The sequence below is a fragment of the Benincasa hispida genome, chromosome 10 (genome assembly GCF_009727055.1).
Source record: "Benincasa hispida cultivar B227 chromosome 10, ASM972705v1, whole genome shotgun sequence".
In the NCBI taxonomy this organism is placed as follows: Eukaryota; Viridiplantae; Streptophyta; class Magnoliopsida; order Cucurbitales; family Cucurbitaceae; genus Benincasa; species Benincasa hispida.
The window spans coordinates 14,136,600-14,161,227 of record NC_052358.1 but is presented as its reverse complement, the minus strand read 5'-3'; the positions used below and the strand labels follow the sequence as shown (position 1 = coordinate 14,161,227).

Below are 24,628 nucleotides of genomic sequence, written 5' to 3'. Positions count from 1 at the left end.
GGTTTGAAGCAAAACTTACCTTTGAAGACTTAGTCCATGAATTCAGCAGAATCACTTCAAGATTGAACTTGAAACTTCAACAAGAGCACCAACAAGGTCTTCTCTACAAAGCTCAAGAAGGAATGTGTGGTGGAAACACTCAAATCAAGCTGAATTTTAGGTGAATTTTGATGGTTTGAGAGGGTTTTCAACCTTGCAGCAGTTCAATATCAAAACCTCTGAATTCTTATCAAACTCTTTATATGGAGGTTCAATTTATACTCTGAAATCATGCAGTAAAGCTAGGTTGCATGGAGGCAACTCCTACTTAGAATTGAAGAAGAAGATGGTGGAATTAGGTGATAAACCACCATAGATTTGGTTAGTGGATTTTTTCTAAATTGGAAAAATCCACTAACTTGAAAAAAAAAAAAAATTTTAAACTAAAATTGTTTTTAAATAAAATCATTTTATTTAAAAATTAGTTTTTATAAAATTAATTCAAAATAATTAATTTAAATAAAACCAATTTTGTTTTCAATTAAACATTTTAATTAAAAGAAAATTAATTTAATATCTTAATATTAAATTAATAAAACACCAATTCTACCAAAATGATTCAATTTCATATTTAAATCATAATTTGAATATTAATTGATTCTCCAATTTCGTTTAATTTCAACTAAATTAAACGGTTTTAATTGTATCAAATACAACCAATCGAAAACTCTAATAATTGAATTTTAACATTTCAAATTCATAATCCTAATTCCAAAATTTATCCTATCCAATACTCAATTTTCTATTCCAATTTATGAGCTAGTAGAGGGACCTAATGGACCTACAGGTCATGAGTTCCAACAATCTATTATTAATTCGTTAAACTCTTTTAATCGAATTAATTACTATTCGTTAACTATCAAGACACACCACTATAGCTCGATAGGTGCACTCTCCTCACTATAGATATGTTTCTGTCCATGTAAACCATAATAAGTAAGTTGATCATTTACAGGTCGTTCATAATTACAGTTGAGACAAAATTACCGTTTTACCCCTGTAAATGCATCTTGTTCCTTAAGTTCCTACTGACCCTCTAATGAACAATTTGATTCATAATACCACTTATGAATCATGTCCCTCTCTATCATGAGAAGGTGTGACTTCGATTGTTCAAAACCTGGAATCAGCACTTAAGAGAACAACCCATCTGCTAACCCTAAAATGGGTAAAGGTGAATTCCATCTTGCAGGGCTATGTCTCTAACTATCCATCCAGTCTTATCCCAAAATGGAAGGCTTATTGGGCAGTGTTGTTGGACTACCCTCACCCATGCAGATGAAAGGATAATCCCGAATAAACATAGCTAGCTTAGGATTAAGATCGAGTTATCCTATGTTAATTTAATATGAAATAATCAGTTTAGCAGTAAATGGTCGTTATAAAGAAAAATGACTATCTCGTGGTCCAGTCTATATGCATACTCATTGCATAAGATGCTCTCACTCACATGTCTCTACATGAATGATCTGTGGATCACATCATTTGTATTACCTATACAAAATAAGCCGCATCCAGTAGTGTTACCAGGATGAGATACTCAATTTCATCCCTATACTTATAGACTATTTCGGCTATGTACTACTAACTTGATTTTGTTTATGTCACCATATAAAGTTAAAGTATTCATACTATAGCTATGGATGTGTTTATTGGATTTTTATAATAGAATGGAAAAACAACAACTTTATTGAAATAAGATACTCAATAATATTTTATTGATAAATAGAATGTTTAACACAAAATTTACGAATTGCGAGTTCTAGGACATTCCCAACAAACACAATATTGATGGAATGAAGATGGTGCAGATGTTTATTTACAATCTAAGTGTTTGTGCTATGCGTTGGGACTTCTGTTCTTCAGTTCATGCTAAGTTCAACATCTCTCGATGCGTATGCCACACATAATCCTATCTCTTGGGTGCATGCATTAGTTACAAAGAATAGACGAAATACATGAGCAATTATTTCTCTAAGATTACTTCACGTTCTGACTTGATGCATTCAATAATTAAACTACTCTCTCGAATGACTTACCTACTTTATCACTTTAATCAATTGATCAGGAAGACTAAAGCAAAAAATTTCATGCTCTCATCAATCTAGAAAGTTCACAAACACAAACAACTTTGAAAGTAAACAGATGGAAAAGTGATGAATGGTTGAAGATAAGATTGAATTAAAGATAACAAATGTTTATACAAACAATCTCAGCTCAGTGAAATAAAATGGTGAATGAAAATGTAAGATGAAAAGGAAGAAGTCAAGCCGTAGAGTTGGATCTCTTGTCCTCTTTGACTTGTTTTTAATGTTTGTTATGACCAACTTGATGGAAAAGTTGAAAAAGATATCTCTCTCGAGCTTCTCTCCAGCAGCACCTCTTGATCAACGGTGGAATGGTGGTCGTCCCTCCTACTTCATGCTTGCAGGTGACAGAGAGCTTCTAACTACTGGCTTAATGTAATTGTCTACTCTAAAATTTGTATAACTTTTTATTTTGTAGGTGGCTTCCTCTTTTATAGGTAATCTCTTAACAATTTGGTGATTTGACTGCATTAATTTTCATATCCTGAGACAGCCTACTACTTCTGGATTGCTCAGACGCCATCAGTTAGATGCCCATGTCTGTAAGTGGTGATTTGACATGAAATGCACGAGCCAACTATATCCTTCATGCGTCGAACAGTTTGGGATGCATACCCCTTGTGTTGCCCTTCACTGCAATGCTTAGTAAATTTCTCTGATTCCTACGTTGAAATACGTTAGTGAAGCAGCTTTTTACTTAAAAGGATACTTTTGTATGAGTTTACTACATATATGGAGTTTCATGCGTTTTCCTTATAATAAGTGCGTTTACATCAACAAAGATCCTAATTATTCTAACTTTGAGAGAACAATAACTTGTATTTCTACAAGTTATCAATTGTATTCAATAAAGTTACAAAGATCATTATATGAATTGAAACAATCAGGATAAATGTGGTACAATCGCCTGAGTGAATATTTGTTGAAAGAAGGATATCAAAATGATCCAATACATCCATGTATTTTTATAAAGAAATCACAATCTGGATTTTCTATTATAACTGTATATGTTGGTGTTTTTTAATATAATTGGAACTCATGAAAAGCTTTCAAAGGTAATAGAATATATTAACAATGAACTTGAGATGAAAGATCGCAGAAAAACAAATTTTTTTTCCTTGGTTTGCAAACTAAGAATTTAGTAGATGAAATTTGTATTCATATCACTCAACTTATACATGAAAAATTTTGAAAATATTTTATGTGGACAAAGCGCATCCATTGAATATTCCAATGGAAGTTCATTCATTAGATGTGAGGAAAGATATATTTCGACCTCGAGATGATAATAAAAAACTATTTGTCCATATCTTAGTGCAATTTGTGCACTTATGTATCTTGCTAATATACAAGACTAGATATTGCATTTTCAGTAAATTTATTAGCTAGATATAGTTCTTCTCCAACAAAAAGACGGGATGAAATTAAGCATATACTCTGTTATCTTTGAGGAACAATCAACATGAGTTTGTTTTATTCAAATAAATTAAATTTTGATCTAGTTGGTTATGCAGATTCTAGATATTTATTTGATCCACACAAAGCTATACCTCAAATAGGTTATCTGTTTACGTGTGGAAGAATTATCATATCATGGCGATTGGTGAAACAAACTATAACAACCGCTTCCTCAAATCATGCTGAAATTTTTGCAGTTCACGAGGCTAGTTGAAAATGTGTATGGCTAAGATTGATCACTCAGCACATTCGTGGAATATATGGTTTGTCTTATAGTAAAAAGCTTCCAATGATATATTTCACCTAAACTTTTCTACACTTATGATTTTGAAGAAAATTGTGACATCACTGTACAACAAATTTATTCGAAAGATAACCTGGCAGACTTATCTACAAAGTCGTTACCTACACCAACCTTTGAAAAATTGGTGCACAACATTGGAATGCAACGACTCAGAGATCTCAAGTGATGTTTTCATGAGGGGAGCAAATATATTATATTCTTTTAGAATTATTATATTATATGAAATATATACTTTGTTTTCTCCATTAAGATTTTTTTTCCATTGGGGTTTTTCCTAGTAAGGTTTTAACGAGACATATCTTTTTATTTATATATATATTATATATATATATATGGACATCTAAGGGGGAGTATTATAAATATCATAGAAGATAGATGCCCATCCCAAATAGAACCATGTGTCACAAATTTATACATAGTTAGTGTCCTAATAGCCACATCCTACTTGTCAATTCTCCTATAAATAGTGGTCATTTATGCATTTTGTAGGATGTGAAGATTGGTGAGAAATCCAAAATTTTGGAGAAAAATTTAGTGAAAATTTCATGATTTCATGATTTTCTTATTTGCTTTATTTCTTTATTTTATTTAAGTTATTTATTATATATTTATACTATATATATTATATATTATTTTGTTATTTATTTATATTATATATTATTATTGTATTATTTTTTTCTCCATATTCATATTCCGCTGTGTTCTCCAATTTCACAACACATCTCAATTTATATTATTGCTTGGTAAAAAAAAAATGCTAAAGTTACAAATCTATCCATGTATATACTATCTAAATCTAAAAGCGGGTATAGGAGAGAATTTTTTTATTTTCACTTTTACCCTTCTAGTTGATAGTCATGGAAATATTTAATTCTACATTTAAATTATTAAAATAAATATTTTTTCCTATTATTTTTGGCATTCACACATTAAATTTTTTTTAAAAAAAAACCCATTTTTTACATTTACACATTAAGAGAGAAAAAATAAAATAAAATAATCACAATTTTATCTCTAATTCACACTTAACAAAGAAAATTTGCATGTTATCTAAAAATCTATCATTCACATTAAATGATACTATTTCTCAAAGAAAAAAAAAAGGTTTTATTTTCATATTTTTTGACCTTCACACTTAAAAAAAAATCAAAATTTTACTCTAATTCACGTTTAAAGAAAGAAATATCATGCTATTTAAAAACCATATAATTTTATTTCTAGTTCACAACAAAAAAAAAAAAATGTGTTATCTAAAAATCTACCATATAAAAAAAAAAAAAAACTAATTTTCCCTTATTTTTTGGCATTCACACATTTAAAGCAGTTTTTTTTAAATCACATTTTATCAAAAATAATTTTAAAAAATGCACACACATCATTTTTTTTAAAAAAAAAAAAAAAACCACAACTTATCTCTAATCCAAAAAACATCATGTTATCTAAAAAATTTTACGTTATAGATTTTATTTTATATATCTATATATATATATACCATTTAACCGACTCAATTGTCTTATCCTATCTCATCAATTGATTTCATCTCTAAATATCTCAACGATACAATCAACATTCTTTTACTTGATAATAGAGAATGGTCTACTACAATTTTTATTCTAAAAAAAGAAAAACTATTTTGAAATATAGATTCTCTAAATATGTCAATAATTACCATCAACACCTTTAATGCACGTAGTTTTAACTAGTATATATAAAGATATTTTGAATTTAACCTATTTATTTAAAAATTATCATTATTTAAAAAAAAAAATTGACTTCAAAACTACTTTTGAGGTATAAATTTTTTAATGAATTTTTAAATAGATATTTAAACTTTCAATTTAGATCTATTAATTGATATAAATTTGATATTTAATTATACCATAATCACAAAATTTAAAATATTTAATAAATCAATGATATATCAGACACTAAATAAGAATATAAGAGAACTTATTCGACACAAAATAAAAATATATATATATATATTTTACATATTAGACAATTTTTAAAGTCTAGAAATATAATTTAAAGATTTATTAAATATTTTTTAAAGTTCATCCACCAAATATATACCTAGGGCTAAAATAGTGTAGCTTCAAAAATACTTTTTTTTTCTTTGTGAGAAAAACTTCAGGAAAAACAAAAAAAGAATAAAGAAAAGAAAGAACTTGACGAACTAGTTTTTTGTTAAATAATAATAATACTTGACAAACTCCATTTTTTTCAATTTGACACGGCTTTTTAAAAAAGAAATTAATTATTTGTATGCAAATTTCTAATTGACCTACCTTAACTTAAAGAAAAAAAAAATTATATGTATGACAACTAGCCAAATTTCCCTTTCTCTTGGGTTCAAAGAGTGGCAAACAAATTATTAAAATTTGTTCTCTAAGTTTTTCTTTTTAGTTTTCTCTCTAGTTAAGTTGCAGCAATAATTACTTGGTGTTGTTCTTACTTCTCACTATTTTTCCCCTTTTCTTTGAAAAAAAAATTATTAACTATTTTAACTAAATATCAATCAATTACCTCTAATTCATCATTTTTTATAAAAAAAAAATATTTATTTACAAAATATAATAAAATTTTAGAACTATTAATGATAGATACTGATAGACTTTAGTGTCTATCGACATCTATCATTGATAGTTCTAAAATAATATATCTTGTGAATACTTTTATTTATTTTTCTATATTTGAAAACAGCCTATTTTCTATATTATGTTTATCTCATAATTTATTTATTTTAAATATCATTTTGATATGTATACTTTCAATTATTTAGACCCTATTTAGTCCATTTAGTTTTTTGTTTTTTTTTTAAAAAAATAAGTCTATTTCATCTATATTTTTTAGAATGATTTATATCTTCAGTACAATTGTTGTATTCTTAGCCAAATTCTAATAACAAAACAACTTTTTGAAAACTATTTTTCTTAGTTCTCAAAATTTGACTTGGTTTTGTAAATTATTGGTGAAAAATAGATAATAAAAGAAGAACTTTGAAGGTGAAAGTAGTTAGTTTTCAAAAACAAAATGGATACTAAATGTCTTTTAGTTTATGTAATTTCATATATAAGTTTATTGTCGATTTTTCTAAATAAAAACCCTCAATATATTTAATAATTTATCTCTATAATATATAATCTAATCTAATAAAACTGGTAGATTGTTTGATGAGTATTTTTCCCTTGCACTGTTTGTCCGTGCTGCAAAACCTCTTATCTTCCATCAAACAGCTCTCCGGCCTTAATTCTCCAAACTATTGCGTCCTTGTCGCATAATTAACTTTTATACGTTTTAATAAACTATGATTGAAGTGATTATTTACCTATTTTGATTTATATGTGTTGGAATCTGTAACCCTCTTGCAGTGAAACTTGACAGTCAGTTAGAAAATGGTGGTCATAAAAAATGTGGAACCTACGAAACTAAAATTCGTTATAAGTTGAGTCGTGGATCTACGTTTCGCGGCTCTGTATTAAAAATTATCTCCATCGAAAATACACCGTAACTGACCGAAAACTCACATCGTTCAGATTGATTTGCTCGAAAAACAAAAATGTTTGAGAGAGTGGAAAGAGTATGCATCACCTGACTTGATTGCACTCATCGCCATATATGGAGCGTTGAAAAATGTCAAAGTAGAAGTATATGAAAGAGAATTCACTTCCCAAAATGTGGGATTCTCATAAGCCATTTTCGCCCACATTGGTCTATCTCCTCACTCTTTTTAAAATATGGGTACCTCTTGGGTTCCAAACCTAAGGACTAAGATAGGAGTATATGAAGGAGAATTCACTTCCCAACTTAACCGATGTGAGATTCTCAAAAGTCATTTTTCTTTTTAAAACTCAATTTTCACCAACAATATGTTTGAGATCGATTAGTATTTTTTTAGGAATAGAGAGATTCAAATCACAAACTTTTTTTTTTTTTTTTTATCTCTATTATATCTATATATCAATTGAAATATGTTCGATCTATTGAGTGTTAAATATATCTATATTATAGACATAGTTTTATTAATTAATTATATTATATTGTGAGTTTGATTGAGCAAAACTCATGTATTGAAGTGGGTTGAATTTTAAAAGAATTATCAAGCTTCAAGCATTGCTCTCTTTTCTCTCCGCCCATAAGAAAAACGAAACTATTACTATAAACGAATAAAACTTTTATACGTTATATTCTCCCTATAAATTCCTTTATAAAAGAGACGTAAGTTTTACTCTTTAATTAATTAAAAAAAAGATGTTGCAGGCAATAAAGGAAGTTCAAACGTGTTTGGTATTAAAAAAGAAAAGGCACAATAATGAAAAATATAATTTATGTTAAAATATTTATGTAAGAAGGCCAGACAAAAGACCCACACCCAAGACCACTTCATGAAATGGGATGGTAATTTAACTTTTATCGAATGATTAATCTATTAAAAAGAATTAACATAGATACCAACAATAGAAATTTGGCTTTCAGGACAAAAAAATGCTAAAAATATTACTAGGAATCAGATAATAAGTAAAATTTTGATAATGCTTGTAGTTGAAGCTTATCAAGTTATTGATGGCCTTGTTGAATCATCGAAAGTCTTAGCTTTATTTAATTATATTGATATCACAATGGAAGCTGGCTTGCACCCCTTTTTTTTTGGATGGAGTGGATTCTCTGATTCTTTAAAAGTTTTTGATACAATGTTTTGTTGATGCTCTTCGTTCAAAACAACATAGTGACTTTATCATAGCTTTCATTTGGTCAATCATGAAGGAAATATTGTGGCTTATGATCGTGCAGATTTAGATTTTGAAGATCACCCGTTGTTGTTGCCGTAGGTAACCTTGGCTATCTATAGAGATTTTCAAACCTGTTTATCCTAGTTTATTATTCTTTCTTTTTTTTTTTTTTTTGGTTTTTTACTTATGTATTAAAAAAATAATAATAATGACCACTCTACTTCTATTACTTATGATTATTGTGAGACCAAATATGTTACTTTTGAAATCACAATAATCAAATATAAATTAAATTCAAATATATTAATGATTAAAAATGTTAGTTTCTAGGATTATTTTCAAATATAGTAAAATAAATCAAAATATTTACAAATATAACTAGATGTCACAATCTAGTAGTGATAGACACTTATAGACATTCATCAGTGTCTCTATCAGTGAAAGATGATAATAGTCTATTAATATCTATTATGTGATATTTTGCTATATTTAAAAATATTTTCAGTAGTTTTGTCATTTAAAACAATTTTTCTAGTTTTTAAATACTTAAAAAAAATTTGAATTTAAATCCAAATATGTAATTTACTAATAAAAATAAATATAAATATAAATATAATTTTAAAAAACTACAAATTCAGTATATGTCAAAATTTAGTGATAGGTATATTGTCTGAAAGTGTTCATACTATGACATTATAATTGAAGTTAATGAATTATTGTCATAAGCATGTCTTAATGAATAGATTGGTGGTTGGATTCCACAATTACTAAACTCAAAAGAAAAGTTAATACATTATTTTAAAAATAATAACTAAAGTAAAGTCTTCCATTTTTTATTTGCCAACAAAATTCATAAATGCACTAGGTAAATTTAAAAATTGACAATCCTATACAAAACATTATTTAAAACGAATAACAAAAAAATTGTAAATGACAAAAAGCCCACACATAAATATTTTAAAAAATAATTAAAAAGGAGAACTGCCCACCCTTCCTGATAAGTAAGAACGTGAAAATTATTGTTAATAAATTATAAATAACAATTTTTAAAAGAACGATAGGCACGTCTTTATATATAGATGAGAGTAAATATCCATTTATATCCAACTCTGAAATTTAAATTTTGAGTTTTTGAAAGTATATTAATTTAAATATTGTCTTGATTGAAAGTATTGTACGAAATTTATAATTTTATCAATTAAATATTTAAATTTGTAGCGATTCAATTTAGATTCTTAATTAATAATTTACAAATTTAATTGAAAAAAATTAAATATTTTGTATGATCTTTTTCAAATTAGATTTGAAGGAAAGTGTAAACTTATATAGTAATAAAAGTTCAAAGTTTAAATTAATATACTTACAAAAGTTCATAGTTTAAATTGATATAATTATTAGTTTAAGATTTAAAATAATACAATCACCAAAGTTTAAGGCTTAAATTAATATAATTACTAATTTAGAATTTAAGACCCCCATTTGGTAAACATTTGGTTTTTTTATAACCAAATTCCATACACATTTTTTAAATACAATGGTTGAATTGATAACCAAATTCCAAAAACAATTTTTGAAAGCTACTTTTTCTAATTCTCAAAATTTGACTTGATTTTTTAAACCATTAGTCAAGAGTGTATAACAAAATAAAAAATTTGGAGGTAGAAGTAGTGTCCATATATATAATTTTAAAAAACAAAAACAAAAAAAACAAAATGGTTATCAAACGGAGTCTAAACTAATACAAATCCAAAAAGTTCATGTGTATAAATTGATATTTAAAAAAAAAGGTAATACTTGTATGCATCTTATGCATTCATTTCTATGTTTTCTCTTTTCATCGCTCACCTAATAAAAAAAAGAATTAAAATATTTTAAAAAATAAAAAAATTATCAATATGGCAAATTATGATTTGACCAAATGTGCATTTATGTTTCTTCAAAAAAAAAAAAAAAAAAATCAGCATTTAAGTGGAAAAAAAAACATAAGTTGAGTGGTTAATTAGTTGAAAAGAAATATTATTTATTATTGTTATTTTTCTTTTTCCCGTTGAACTTGGAGAAATTGATGCAAAAACGTAACAATCAGATTAGGTATCGATGTGGACAAGTGGTCAAATCAATTAACCACAGTGTGAATGCATGTTTACCAATTTTATTTTATCTCCTTTTTTCCATTTCGTAAGATGTAAGAATTTTATTTTTCTATAAAAATAACAACCAAAATAGAATCATATTCCTATCTCTTTATTAAAATAAATAAATAATTCATATTTCGACTTGTTCAAATTTGACTATATATATATACACACACAACTAATAAATGGGAAAATAAGATGAAGTTGGTAGCTGTACAATTGGTTAAATAAAAAGATCTCTATCAGATTCAGGATTTTAGGTTGAAGGGAAAACAAACTCAAATAAATATCTAATAAATTAGTGAATTTTCAAATTTGTATTTAATAGATGTTTAAGTTAAAAATTTGAATTAAAAAATCTGATATATTTGAAATTATTGGAAAATTTCAATATATATGTTTTAGATACAAAATTTAAAGTTTAAAATGCAATTAAACACTCAAGTATTTTTTATCCACGATGAAATGTTCGAACTCCCTCTTAGTTTTAATGATATTATATGAGATTAAATGTTTTAATAGACTTATATGTCACAATACTTGATAGATTATTAGAGAGAAAAGTGTCATCAGAGAGAGAAGTTTCTAATTGTTATTTTTAAAGTGATAAAAAAGGTGGTAGAAATTTCGAGTTTATTTTGTATAGAATATTTTGTTGACTTCTAAATTTTTTTACATTTTTTTATTTTATATAAAGTGATGGAATCGAACCTCTAACTTTAAGATTGATAATATGATTGTCGGTTGAACTATGCTATTTTAACCTAGTCAATTTGTATACTATGAAAATTTATCATTGACCAATTTTTACATTATAAGGGAATAAAGTGAATTACTCGTAAGAACTTAATTAAAATTTTGAAAAAGGATTTAAAGAAAAAAAACATATATTTGGTAAAAATAGAAAAGGAAAAGAAAAAGAAAAAAGAAGGAAGGAAATATTTGAGAGAGTAAGCGGACTCGGACCCGAAATCCATGTGCTGACTCACTGGTCGCTGACGACGGCCTCGTGATGGACGGCTCATAAACTATTAATCAATTTTTATTTTAAAAAAACTTTAAAAAAAAATATTTTGAATAATTTTTTATTTTATTTGAATGCAATGGTTTAGGGTTTAAATTAATATATCTATAAAATTTAAAATTTATATTGGAAACTTTGGGGTTTAAATTGAGAAAGCTGATGTGCCTTAAAATAAAAAGATTTAAAGAATTTTAATGGGATCGAATTTGATGACATTTGCACGCTGCCAAATGCCAAACTTATTAAAAGCATATTTTAAAATAAAGTTTTAATTAATCGCCGATAGCTTATGTTGTTTTGTGGCGTATTCTTGGTGGCCGTAAAATCAGATTACCCATTTCTGCAACCTTTCTTCTTTCTACTCGGTTAAAAAATTTATTTCTGTTACTTTTCAATCCCGCCATTAAACCCCAACTCCTCTTCCTCCTCCTCCTCCTCCTCACAAATTTTCTCTTCTTCCTTTAATTCACTTTTTTATTCCCTTTTCTTCTTTCTTCTCTCTTCCATCTCTTTTCCCCCCATTTCTTTTTTTACTTTCTTACAAACTTACTTCCAGGGATGAACTTCATTATTTTGAGTTTTGCCAGAACGAAGTCAGCTGTCTCACAACGTGTTCTATAGTCCCCCCTCTTGACTCTGGGATTATTTCATGGTGTTCTTTTGTTTTGATCTTATTGCATGTAATGGAACTGTTTCTATGTTCTTCCTTTTTTTTTTTTTTAATTATTATTATTAAAGCTGTTTTCAACTTCAACCTACTTGGTGCTTTTTGAGATTTATTGTACTTTTCTTCCCTGTTTGCCTCAGATTTGTCTCCTGCTCAGAAATTTACATCTGGGTCTATCACTGTTTGGATCTCTGATGATAAGGCAGCTGCTGATTGAACCAACATTTCTGTTGATCGTTTTTCCTTTATAAAACCCTAGTTTTCAAAAGGCGTTGCTTCGAATCAGGTTCTGTTTCTTGATTGGTTCTTGAAACTTGTAGCGATGGATTGTGGAAGAAGATTTGGATTGCTGTTCTGGATTTTGTTCATTTCCTTGCTGCCTTTTATTTCTTGCGTGTTTAATCCGGTAGATAAGTATCTTATTGACTGTGGATCGGCTGTTAATGTCTCTGTGGGTAATCGTGTTTTTATGGCTGATAATTTGGCTTCAAAGTTGCTTTCAACCCCACAAGTCATTCTGGCTGATTCTAATATGTCTTCAGTACCTGCCAGTTCTTCTAATGATTCCTCGCTGTTCAAAACGGCTAGAATTTTTACAGGACCATCAAAATACAAGTTTCCAATAAAGGCTGGAAGGCACTGGATCCGTCTCTATTTCTATCCATTTGTGTTTTCTGGCTTCAATATGAGTGCTGCAAATTTTAGTGTTTCGACCCAAGATTTCGTTCTGCTGCGAGATTTAGTTGCAGGGAAGAATCCTATAGTCAAAGAATTCTCTGTGAACATAGCATCAGATACTCTTGAAGTTATCTTTGTTCCTGTCAATGGCTCCATTTCATATGTGAACGCCATCGATGTTACTTCTGTTCCCGACATTGTCATTGTTGATGAAGCCGATTTGTTAGAGCCATCCGGTAAATTTCAAGGGCTGTCTAGCCAGGCATATGAGACAATTGCTAGGGTTAATATGGGTGGGCCGAGCGTCGCTCCTGATAATGATCCTCTTACGCGAAGTTGGGTCTCTGATGAAGGCTTTCTAGTGAATAAGAATTCTGCAACAAGTTTCTCTAACATTGCAGCTGTTACATACAGTGCTGAAGGGGCAGCGCCAGAGATTGCTCCAAATGTTGTCTACGGTACGCTCACTGAGATGAACTCGAAAGATGATCCAAACAGCAATTTCAATGTGACATGGAAGTTTAAAGTGGATCCTGAGTTTCAGTATCTTGTTCGGTTTCACTTCTGTGACATTGTGAGCAAATCTCTACACCAACTTTATTTCAATGTCTACATTGATTCTTGGCTGGTTGCTCGGGATCTAGATATCAGTGTTCCTCTTAACAATGTTCTGAGCACTGCATACTATATTGACTCTGTAACAGGAGTGATCAAGAGTGACATTCTTCATGTGAGTATTGGCCCAGCAAGTATAGCCAATGTGTATCCGAATGCCATTCTAAATGGTCTGGAAATCATGAAAATGAACAACTCAGTTGGCAGTCTGAGTGGGGAAGACTCTGTAATTAGTTTTCCAGATACGACTTCTTCAAGTAAGCACATTGGCGTTATTGTGGGTGTGAGTGTTGGGGCATTTGTTGCAGCTATATCGGTTGTGATTCTTTTTATGCTACACAGACGAAAAAGAAAGGGAATGCATCAAGCTCCATCAAAAACGTGGATTTCAATATCCACAGCTGGAGGAATGTCACACACTATGGGAAGTAAATACTCAAATGGCACAATCACAAGTGCTGCTTCCAACTATGGATATCGCATACCTTTTGCAACAGTTCAAGAGGCTACGAATAACTTTGATGAGAGCTGGGTTATTGGTATTGGTGGGTTCGGGAAAGTATACAAAGGAGTTTTAAATGATGGCACCAAAGTTGCTGTGAAGAGGGGTAATCCACGTTCCCAACAAGGATTGGCAGAGTTTCAAACTGAAATCGAGATGCTATCACAGTTCCGTCATCGTCATCTTGTTTCATTGATTGGGTACTGTGATGAAAGGAATGAGATGATACTGATTTATGAGTACATGGAACAGGGGACCCTGAAGAGTCATCTATATGGTTCTGATTTCCCTAGTTTGAGCTGGAAGGAGAGATTAGAGGTCTGCATCGGTGCCGCTAGAGGACTTCATTACCTCCACACTGGTTATGCTAAACCGGTTATTCATCGTGATGTGAAGTCTGCGAATATTTTACTCGATGAAACTCTAATGGCAAAGGTTGCTGACTTTGGGCTTTCAAAGACTGGACCTGAAATTGACCAAACCCATGTCAGTACAGCTGTCAAAGGAAGTTTTGGGTATCTTGATCCTGAATATTTCAGGAGGCAACAACTGACTGAGAAATCAGATGTTTATTCTTTTGGAGTTGTTTTGTTTGAAGTCCTTTGTGCAAGACCTGTCATAGATCCAACCCTTCCTAGAGAAATGGTAAACTTAGCTGAATGGGCAATGAAATGGCAGAAGAAAGGGCAGTTGGACCAAATCATTGATCCTACTTTAGTAGGAAAAATTAGACCAACTTCTCTTAGAAAGTTTGGAGAAACTGCTGAAAAATGCTTGGCTGACTATGGGGTTGATAGGCCATCTATGGGGGACGTGTTATGGAATTTGGAGTATGCGCTTCAGCTACAAGAAGCTGTCATTGCAGTTGATCCTGAAGATAACAGTACGAATATGATTGGTGAGCTCTCTCCACAAATTAACAATTTCAACGACGTTGAGGCAGGTGTTTCTGCCACACGGTTCGACATTCCGGGTGTGGATGATCTCTCTGGAGTCTCAATGAGTAGGGTATTCTCTCAGCTGGTGAAATCTGAGGGTAGATGACCTGATGTTACTCTAGCGTTAGACGATCCAGTTGATTCTTATAAATGATTTAATCCACTCCCCATAAACTACTCTCAACCCCATAAAAAATCGAAGTGAAGAGTGATGTTTCTGATCTTTTGGTCCGACGCAGCTGAATATGAGGTGTTTTGTATACTTCAGGCAATGACGTCCGTTTAAACAACATTCCTTGCTTCATTGGATATAAACATGCTAGTCTCTAGTTGGTTTTTTTTCACATCAAATAGCCATTTTTCCCTTACAGAGGGAGGAGCCAAAATCAAACCAAAATTTCAGGATTTCTTCAATGTCAAACTACATGTAACATACTGGGTTCTTTTCTTGTACAGAAGGGGCTTTGTGCAGGTGAGTCTATGCAATATCCATCAAACATGTTACTTCTTTACGAACAAGGTAGTTCGCATCTCCATTACCGATTGATTGCGATTTACATCTCTTCATCGAACATAATCGTTTTTCTTTTGCCACTATTTCGTGTTTGTCTAGTATCATTGAGACATCTAGTCTTTTAATGTTTCTTACTTAGCTGAGCACCCTGTCAATGATCATGGTGGTCATTTTTTTCCCCATAAAAACCGGTGTCAAGGCGCTTTGTAGTTTGTTGTGTATGTTTTTAGCTCTGCAATTTAGGTCAATTCTTCATCTTGATATTGTTTTCTTTGTGAGAATCTGAATATTTCAACTATGTAATGAACAGCCGCGCATTCTTGTGTTTCATGTTCCAATATCTCTTTAATTTGCTGTTGTCGAATGATCAAAGCTATTTGATTTCTTTCCAATATATTAGTTTAGCATATGGTATGAATTCGTATGATACTGTCTCTTGATCAAGAGAATTTGGTTTCAATGTTTAGTTGGACGCATGGTTAATGTAATTTTAAATTTAAAACGTTTCATCTGTTCTCATGGAATTCTGACTTGTAGAATGTGCAATATGGAGGATGAAGAGATATTATTACATATCCAACTATCAAGAATTTCATGTTTTGGGGATTGCTAGGTAGGTTTGTGATATTGTTATTTGTAACATCATTTTTTTTTGTGCTTTCAATGTCTTGTTAAAATACATTTAATCCATGTAATTAACAATGAAGGGTACAAACTTTAATTTATAACGGTTTAGTCATTGTTTTCAAAGTTGTAATAATTTAGTCTTTAGATGTTAATACGTAAGAATTTAGTCAATGTACTTTACAATTTGATAAAGTAAGTAGGAGTTAGATTGGTATATAAGCTTTAATGATGAAGTTACGTCTAGGAGGATTCAATTGATACAAATTTATAAGAATTATAAATAAGAATTTAGAAATCTTTTTTTAGTACAACAATTATAGGTGGGTGATTGAACCTCTCACCTCTTTGATCGTAGTGCATGTCAATACCACAGATAATTAGAGTTTAGAGATCTATAGGTAACAAATGGGAGAGAGTTTTAGAGAGAGAAATAAAACGAAAGTTTAGGGAGAAATGAAGAAAATGAAATATTAAAAAAATGAAGTTATAACACCTTACTTTTGAGTCTAATAACATTTGGACTTAATTATTTTTTAGGTCAACTTGTCAAAAGTAATCAAATTGTTATTTTTATGAAAGTTTAAGATCAACGTTGTTTTTTAACCCAACATTCATAGTTTTAAAGGAAAAATGACTTCTATTTTTGAAAAGTAGATCATCGTGTGAAACAAGTGACCAACCATAGTTCACTATCTTATTTTTGTTTAAATATCAAATAAATGGTTTTTTTTTTTTTTTTTTTTTGTCAAAAGCCAAAAACTCGACCCATTAGGATACAAATGACCTCATTGTATTCATTAAATAATGCTCCAAATTGATCATATTATATTTTTGTAGGTGTTATAGATAATCTCACAACATTATCTTATTTGATCCTCACTAATATTAACAAAATGTTAAGGATTTTGATACTCATTCATTTTAAACCTGTATATTTAATAATTCACTAGTGCCCTGTTTTATGCTTTGTTGACTTCTCCAAAGGGTGAAGTGATAAAGTTTGAGAAGTAAAGACATGTTTGGCACCCACTTTGGTCTGTTAATTAACCAATTTCTATAAGGAAAATAATAAGAAAAGAACTGTGAACCTAAGTAGAGCATTTTTGGCCACTAGAACAAGACCACTATGTAAATAACCAACCAAACAAGGGCTTATTTTGAACATTTTCTATTTTTTATTTAGTATAAAACAAAATGGAAAACAAAGATAAAAGAGAAACACAAGATATGCAGGTGAAAAGATCATTAAAAATAATAATAATAAAGGTAATCCCATCTCACTACCAAGCTTTATTTCCTCTTGAATTTGATTAATAATAGCTTGTTCTTGTTAGATTAAGAAACCTTTTAGTAGCAAGAATAACTTGTCTCCTTGAAGTTCTCAATATGATCTTTAATCTCTAAAAATTCACTCATTATTTGTAAAAATTCTCTATTAAGTAATTTCCCCCTAAAATTTATGAACAAAAAATTAGCATGTAGTTATTTTTATTCAAATCAACATATTCGAAACACATTGTTGTACCATTCGAATACTATTTTGATACATTAGTTAAACTCAAATCCTTCGTTAGAAATTTTTTAATATGATGTCTATAGACACTATATATATATATATCTGTCTCTTATACACATCTAGATGTGTATAAGAGACAGACAGAAGGGGCTTTGTGCAGGTCCTGTCTCTTATACACATCTAGATGTGTATAAGAGACAGATCATATTCATATAACTAATATTTGAATCATATTCAAATATTTATTTCTCTCATTAAAATGTATCAACATATATTATATATATTATTAAACAATAATATAATGATGTCAGTCCTACTTTAAACAATTTTTATCATATTTCTTTTATGAAAGTACCTAACTAATTGTATTTTAATATATTGAAGATAAAATAGATAAGTTTAAGAATTGCCTAAGAAATTAGAGACTATTAGTTTGGTACATTAGCCAAATCTATTTCAAACTTTATCTTGTTACGTTTAAATGAGAACTTTAAATGTCATAATATTGACTCATACTCCAGCCTACATGTGTGAAGTCTAATGACAAGCTAGGTACTCTTAAGTTTATTTATTTCATTTCCCTTTTCCCCTTTTTTTATCTATGGAAACTGAAAAGTATATTTTCAAATAAGATTTAAACTTTTTTCTGATCTATATCATATCATCACTTTAATATTTTATTATAACTATGTATGTACCAAACAGAAAAACAAAAAGAAAAGCAAAAGGTAAAGATATAATATAATACCGTCTAAATTATCATTTTGGTCTCTATATTTTGAAGTCTATTTAATTTTAGTCCATTTCGTACTATCAAGAAATCTTAAATTTAGTCTCTATTGCTTATTTATTATTGATTTTTTTTTCAAAACTTCTTTATTAGAATTTTCACTACAAATTTTGAAAACATATTCACATATTATAATTTCTTGCATTGAAATTATTATCACCGTTTAGCAAAATTTTGATAAAAATTAACTTTGAGAGACTAAATTTAAGATTTATCAAAAGTACATAAGCTAAAATTAGACATTTAAAAGTACATAGACTAAAATTGAATAAACTTTAGAGTACATAGACAAAATGGTATTTTAATCTATATTATATCGAGAAAGAGTAAAAGTTTTAATCAGGGTGCTCTACCAAATTAAAAAATTCAAATTGAACCAAAAATTGAATTGAACTTTTGGCTTTTATCACAAATATACGGTTTACAATTTAAATAATAACAAAACCAAAAAAATGTGGTTGGGTTTGAAATTCTAAATTGAACGAAATCAAACCAAATTATATATGAAACTTGTGTTTCTCAACAAAGTGAAAAAACCGAATTGCATGAAGCCAAATTTTGGTGGTTCAATTTATAGTGCGGTTCGACTTTTATTTATTTATATTTTTTTCATTTGACTTTTGATTGACTCTTAGCTAAATTGAACCGAATCGAACTGTGAACCATATCGTTTTAATTGAAATAAGAATGAATGAAAATGATGGAAGTGAAAAAAATATTGTGATGCTTTAAAACTCATTAGTAGAAATGATAGCATGGGTTGCGTGCAGGGAAGAGTTAATTACATGCCAGTGGAGCCTTGTCCCACCACACAACCACAAAGCACAGACAAACATGGATCCTCAAACTAATTTGTTGGATGTTTTTTTTTCCCCTTTTTTTCTTCTTCTATTTTTTAACATATATAAATAAAAGGTAACTATTTGATATCTGAAAATTAAGTCTATTGACATTATTTCTATCTCTAAGTTTCTTTGTTTTGTTATCTATTATGTACCAATATTCTAAGAAATTAAGTCAAGTTTTGAAAACTAAAGAAAGTAAGCTTCACTAGGTTTTTGTTTTCCAGTTTTTTAAAAATGAAGTTTATAAACGGGATCTCTAAATTTCTTGTTTTGTTATCTATTTTTTCTAATATTTTTAAAAACCAAATCAAAATTTCAAAAATATAAAAATAATTTTTGAAAACTTGTTTTTGTTTTTGGAATTTAGCTAGGATGAACTCTCTTTTACTTAAGAAAGATGTAAATCATTGTAGGAAATGAAGAGGAAATATGTTTAATTTTTAAAAACAAAAAATCAAATGATCATCAAATTTTGACCATGGTTTTTAAATTTTTTTTTAAAAAATTTGACTTCAAATTCACGTATTTCTTTAAAAATGAAATCGTTATCAAATGGAGCCTTTCACCTTATTTTCTTTTTTAAAATTTAGTTAAAAGTTTAAATATTTTTTAAGAGCGTAAAATGGTAAATAAATTGTGAGTAAACATTAACCAAGCCCAAAAGACTTTATAGAAACAGGTTTGTTAGAATTAAGACAAAATGTTTCGATACATAATTAAAAATTTTACAATTAATTTTGGGATAAAATAACTACGGCCATCAAAACTTGGGACTTTGTCATTTAAACTTAATTCAAATGTTTGAGTATCATGATCCATAAATTTTACATTGACCATATGAAAATTAGAGACATGAACCGAATTTGTACTAATTTTGCTAACCCAAACACTAACATTTTAAGTATTATAAAGGTTCATAAATTTTTGTGTGTAATGATTCAATTTTTATACTTTCTAAGTTTATATTAATTTAATCAATAAATTTTAATAAGTAACAATTTAATTCTTATACTTTATCATTAGTCTATTAACTTCATGATATTTTTTACACTTGTGATTTGATAAAGAAATTAGGAATCACATTTCTTTATAATCCACAAAAATCACCAAATCATCACCTTAACAAAAGTTAATACTTAAGTTTGACGAGTTCTATGATTGTAGCGATAATAAATTGTTACAAATTATAAAGTACATAAACTAAATTGTTATCAATTAAAGTCCAGTGACTAATTTATTATTAATTTAAAAATGCAAGCCACAAGAACTAAAACATTAAAATTTAAAGTTTAGAGGCTAGTCTTTTTCTTTTCTTTTCTTTTTTTCTGTTTAGGGACTACATTAATCCAAAAGTTTTGAGCATTAGGTGATAATAATTTCATTTTTAGTTTTGTATTTTATAAAATTAATTTAGTTTACTTTTTTTTTCTAAAAAAAGTACGGCAGTTTTCCTCTATCTTCATTATTATTCAATTTTTTTTTTTAAAAAAAGGATAAAGTATTTAACTGTTTTTTTAATTTTCAAAATTTAAAATTTGATTACATTTGAAAGACGAGCTTTCAAAAAGTAAGGAGTAAAACAAATAAAGTGTTAGAATAAGTCTTTTTGAATACAACAAACGTAGAGTATGGGAGGTTTGAATTTTATTATTTGAACAATGGTAAGCTTAATATATATATATATATATATCATTTAAAAATTCTTAAATGATTTTAATAAAATCATTGATCGATCAGATTTATTTATTTTATTTTTTCCTTTTTCGGTTGTCTTGTTGCATTTTTCTTATGTGGATGTTGACTTATGTCTGTGGCTGTATTAGGAAAAAGAAAGAGTAAGGCCGAGGATTCAAATTTGGTCCTAACTTACATAGTTAACACCCACACCATATTGCCTTCTGCCACCTACAATACTTTTTCTTTCTATGTAATTTACCTGTTTGTCTCACTACAAAAGTAAGTATTCTAGAGGAATCTTCCATTCTCTCAATATTCAAATTTTAATTTCAATATCATCTAAGCTTACGTTTACCCTAATGAAAATATAACATAGACTTCATTTGATTACTTTTGTTGTTGTTTATTTGTGTTTTGCATTCATATTGACATCAGAGACTTACTTCCAAATCTATAATAAAAAAAATATAAACTAATTGATTAGCGGATGATGCTTAATCTAATTGCACTTTTTAAATTACGTTTATATTATCATTATTGTTATTGTCCAACACAAAAATTTATGAATTTTGATATATTTACTATTACCGTTATTGTTATCATTATCGTTTGACTCTTGAAGGTAGCAGGAATGATAACAATAAAATTTATAATTTTAAGTAAATATAATAAAAAACAACTAAATTACAATTGTGATTGTGATTCATTACGATTTATTTATAAATAGAATTCATATCGTTATCCCATATGTTAGGATTTTTTGACCAGATGAAGTATAAAATTGCTAACACTTACTAAACTTATACAAATTAATAATTGATATATATATAAAAGAAAGAAATGTTCCAAAAAAGATTATGTTTCCACAAAGAAGACGACATATATTCTGATGGAATTCAAAGGAAAATATCCAATTTAACCAAAAAAAATTACCCATTATATCGTCATTATTGCAAGATACATTCTTTTCTTCCACATGAAAACTATAAATAAAAAAATATTATCTCTCTAAAAAAAAAACTTAAAACCTAATTTACATAATATTTTCCGTACACCATCACCCTCCCTTCTTCTCTGAATCGGATCCCATCGACCACCACTCAGAAGCAAAAAGTGAACCCAAAAAAAGAAAAAAAAAAATACAAATTTAATCCCTAAAATTTTAAAATTTAAAATTTAGTCCTTACATTTTGATCAAATCTCAATTCTTTTTTCAAAGCGACCAAATTTGCAATTAAAAAAAACTAAAACACTAATGAACCTCTCGCACATTATCGGCCACATCGACTTTAGCGGTGCACGATAGCAACCGTCGGAAGACGGACGTCAAAGCGGCGCACGAAAGTTCCTTCGCCTTCTTCAGCCTCGAAGACTTCCTAATTTTCTCAGCATCGCCGTCGTCCGCCTCCACTTTCGCCGCCGTGTTCTTCTTTTTCCGGCGACAAATTTTCTGGCGCATTCCGACTTTGGAGAAACACTTATTAGTCTTCGTCTCCGGCACGTGCTCCTCTTCTCGAGAGAAGGTATAGCTTCTGAGGTACATCTGACGGCAAGAGATGCTATCGACGACACGCGAAGTTCGATTGAGCTTAGAGCTGACGGATCGGATGAACTCGGCGTCGGATTCCGGCCATTTGTAGAGGTTAATGTAGGTGGGACGGACGGGGAGTCGAGCGTCGTTGATGCAGTTGGAAATGCAGACGGAGGCCATGGCGGATTTAGGGATTTAAGAAATTTGGTTACGGTTTTATTTATAGGGAAAAGAAAGAAGAAAGAAAAGGCATGTGAAAGAGAATATTGAAGAAAAAACGGACCGGTTATCGTTTGGCATCAATTCGGCATGATTTCTTGGTCCCTTAAATGTAAATATATTTTTTAATTTTAAATAATTATATTATAATTAAGATTAAAATATTTTAAAAATTATTTAATTTTAATTCATATATTCTCAATAAATCTTAAATTTAGTCTCTCAAGATTAATTTATATCGAAATTGATTAAACAATCATTATACAATTCATGCAAAGGAATACAATATGTGAATATGTTTACGAAATTTACTATGAAAATACCACTAAAAGAAAAAAAGTAATGAAAAAGCCACAATAAATTAGTAATACGGGCTAAATTTAAGATTTATTGGAAATACAGAGGCTAAAATTTGACATTTGAAAATATATGGATTAAAATTGAATAAACTAAGTATAAGGATCGAGATGATATTTTATCCTCTAATTAATTAAATTTAACCCTTTTTCATCATTATTAAAATTAAATATAAAATATAAAATTTTACTTCATTATTAAATTATATTAATTGATAAACATAAACATCAATATTGAGAATAGGTAAAATCTAACGTAGAGATCGAACAAAACTCAAATAGTGAAATTGTAACATTTTGAAACATATAGATTAAATGGAAGTTAGATCTAAAACTTAGGGATAAAAGATGATTTTCCCTTTTAATTTCACACTCGAATTTAATACGAAATTAAAAAGCTTTACCATAAACTACTTTTCCCCACTCTTTTTTAAGGCTGACTAAATTAGTTTATTCGTTTACCTTTCTTTTAAAGTGGTGTTTATAAAGTATATATGACATCTATGACATATTTGAATTATCAATTTCGAGTATGATAGAGTGAAAAACATTAAAATATGAAGCTAATATAACAAGATGGATAGAGTAAAATTAGTTTTGAATGCTTGGGTAAGTATACTCTAAAGTAATACTTAGTTATTGAATATATATTTGAATTTTTGTTTTTTGACTTAAGACTACAAGTACGTTTATAATTAATTCAATTTAATAATTACATATCTTTGAATGATTTAATAACTAAAACTAATTCATATTTGTTAAGTTCATTTTAAAATGCTAAGAAATGTTATTCTAAGGGAAGATTGTTATGCCGTGGATAAATTCACTGTCTTGAAAGCAAGAATGATAACCTCAGTACTTTATCACAAGAAGTTGGTTGCTCTTCAAGGTTCACACAATACCCGGATTTTGACGTGTACTCGTCGGAGAACGGATTTGGAATCAATTGAAAAATTAACTCAGAAACATGAACAACAGCAGAAAATCGAGAAGATCGGTAAAGATGAGAAGTTAGAGTTTTTCCGTGTTTTAGAGTTGGAATTAATTCCAAAAATTAATGATTAGTAAATAAAAACATTTAACAGTAATAAAACGACAATTTTTTTAATAAAAATTTAAAAAGGATAGGTAGTAAACAGTTACTTTATTTACACACAAGTACAATTACCCAAACCCGCCTATTTGACAAACAAACAGCAACAGTGTGCGCATGTGGTGAAAGAGTTATACTTCCACTACCACTACACACTTTTGGAAGCTCTCTCTCTATATATATCCACTTGCCAAGCCCGAATCTTCTATTGTAGGACAACTTTTACATTTTTCTCTCAAAACTACCTTTTCCTTTTGCTATACGCTAAAAACTCAAAGTCATT

General features: G+C 29.0%; 2 protein-coding genes across 2 annotated transcripts; one reads left to right on the top strand and one right to left on the bottom strand.

Annotated features, from left to right (window-relative positions):
- The first annotated feature begins 12,045 nt into the window (after window positions 1–12,045).
- Window positions 12,046–16,029, top strand: LOC120088162 (receptor-like protein kinase HERK 1). The gene is made up of 2 exons (XM_039045273.1): window positions 12,046–12,457; window positions 12,585–16,029. The coding sequence occupies exon 2, from the start codon at window positions 12,767–12,769 to the stop codon at window positions 15,281–15,283; it is 2,517 nt and encodes an 838-aa protein (XP_038901201.1). The 5' UTR covers window positions 12,046–12,457; window positions 12,585–12,766; the 3' UTR covers window positions 15,284–16,029.
- Window positions 16,030–22,398: 6,369 nt separating this feature from the next.
- Window positions 22,399–22,857, bottom strand: LOC120088935. Its single transcript, XM_039046373.1, has one exon. It carries the CDS (start codon window positions 22,855–22,857, stop codon window positions 22,399–22,401), a length of 459 nt encoding a protein of 152 aa, XP_038902301.1.
- Between the last annotated feature and the right edge of the window lie 1,771 nt (window positions 22,858–24,628).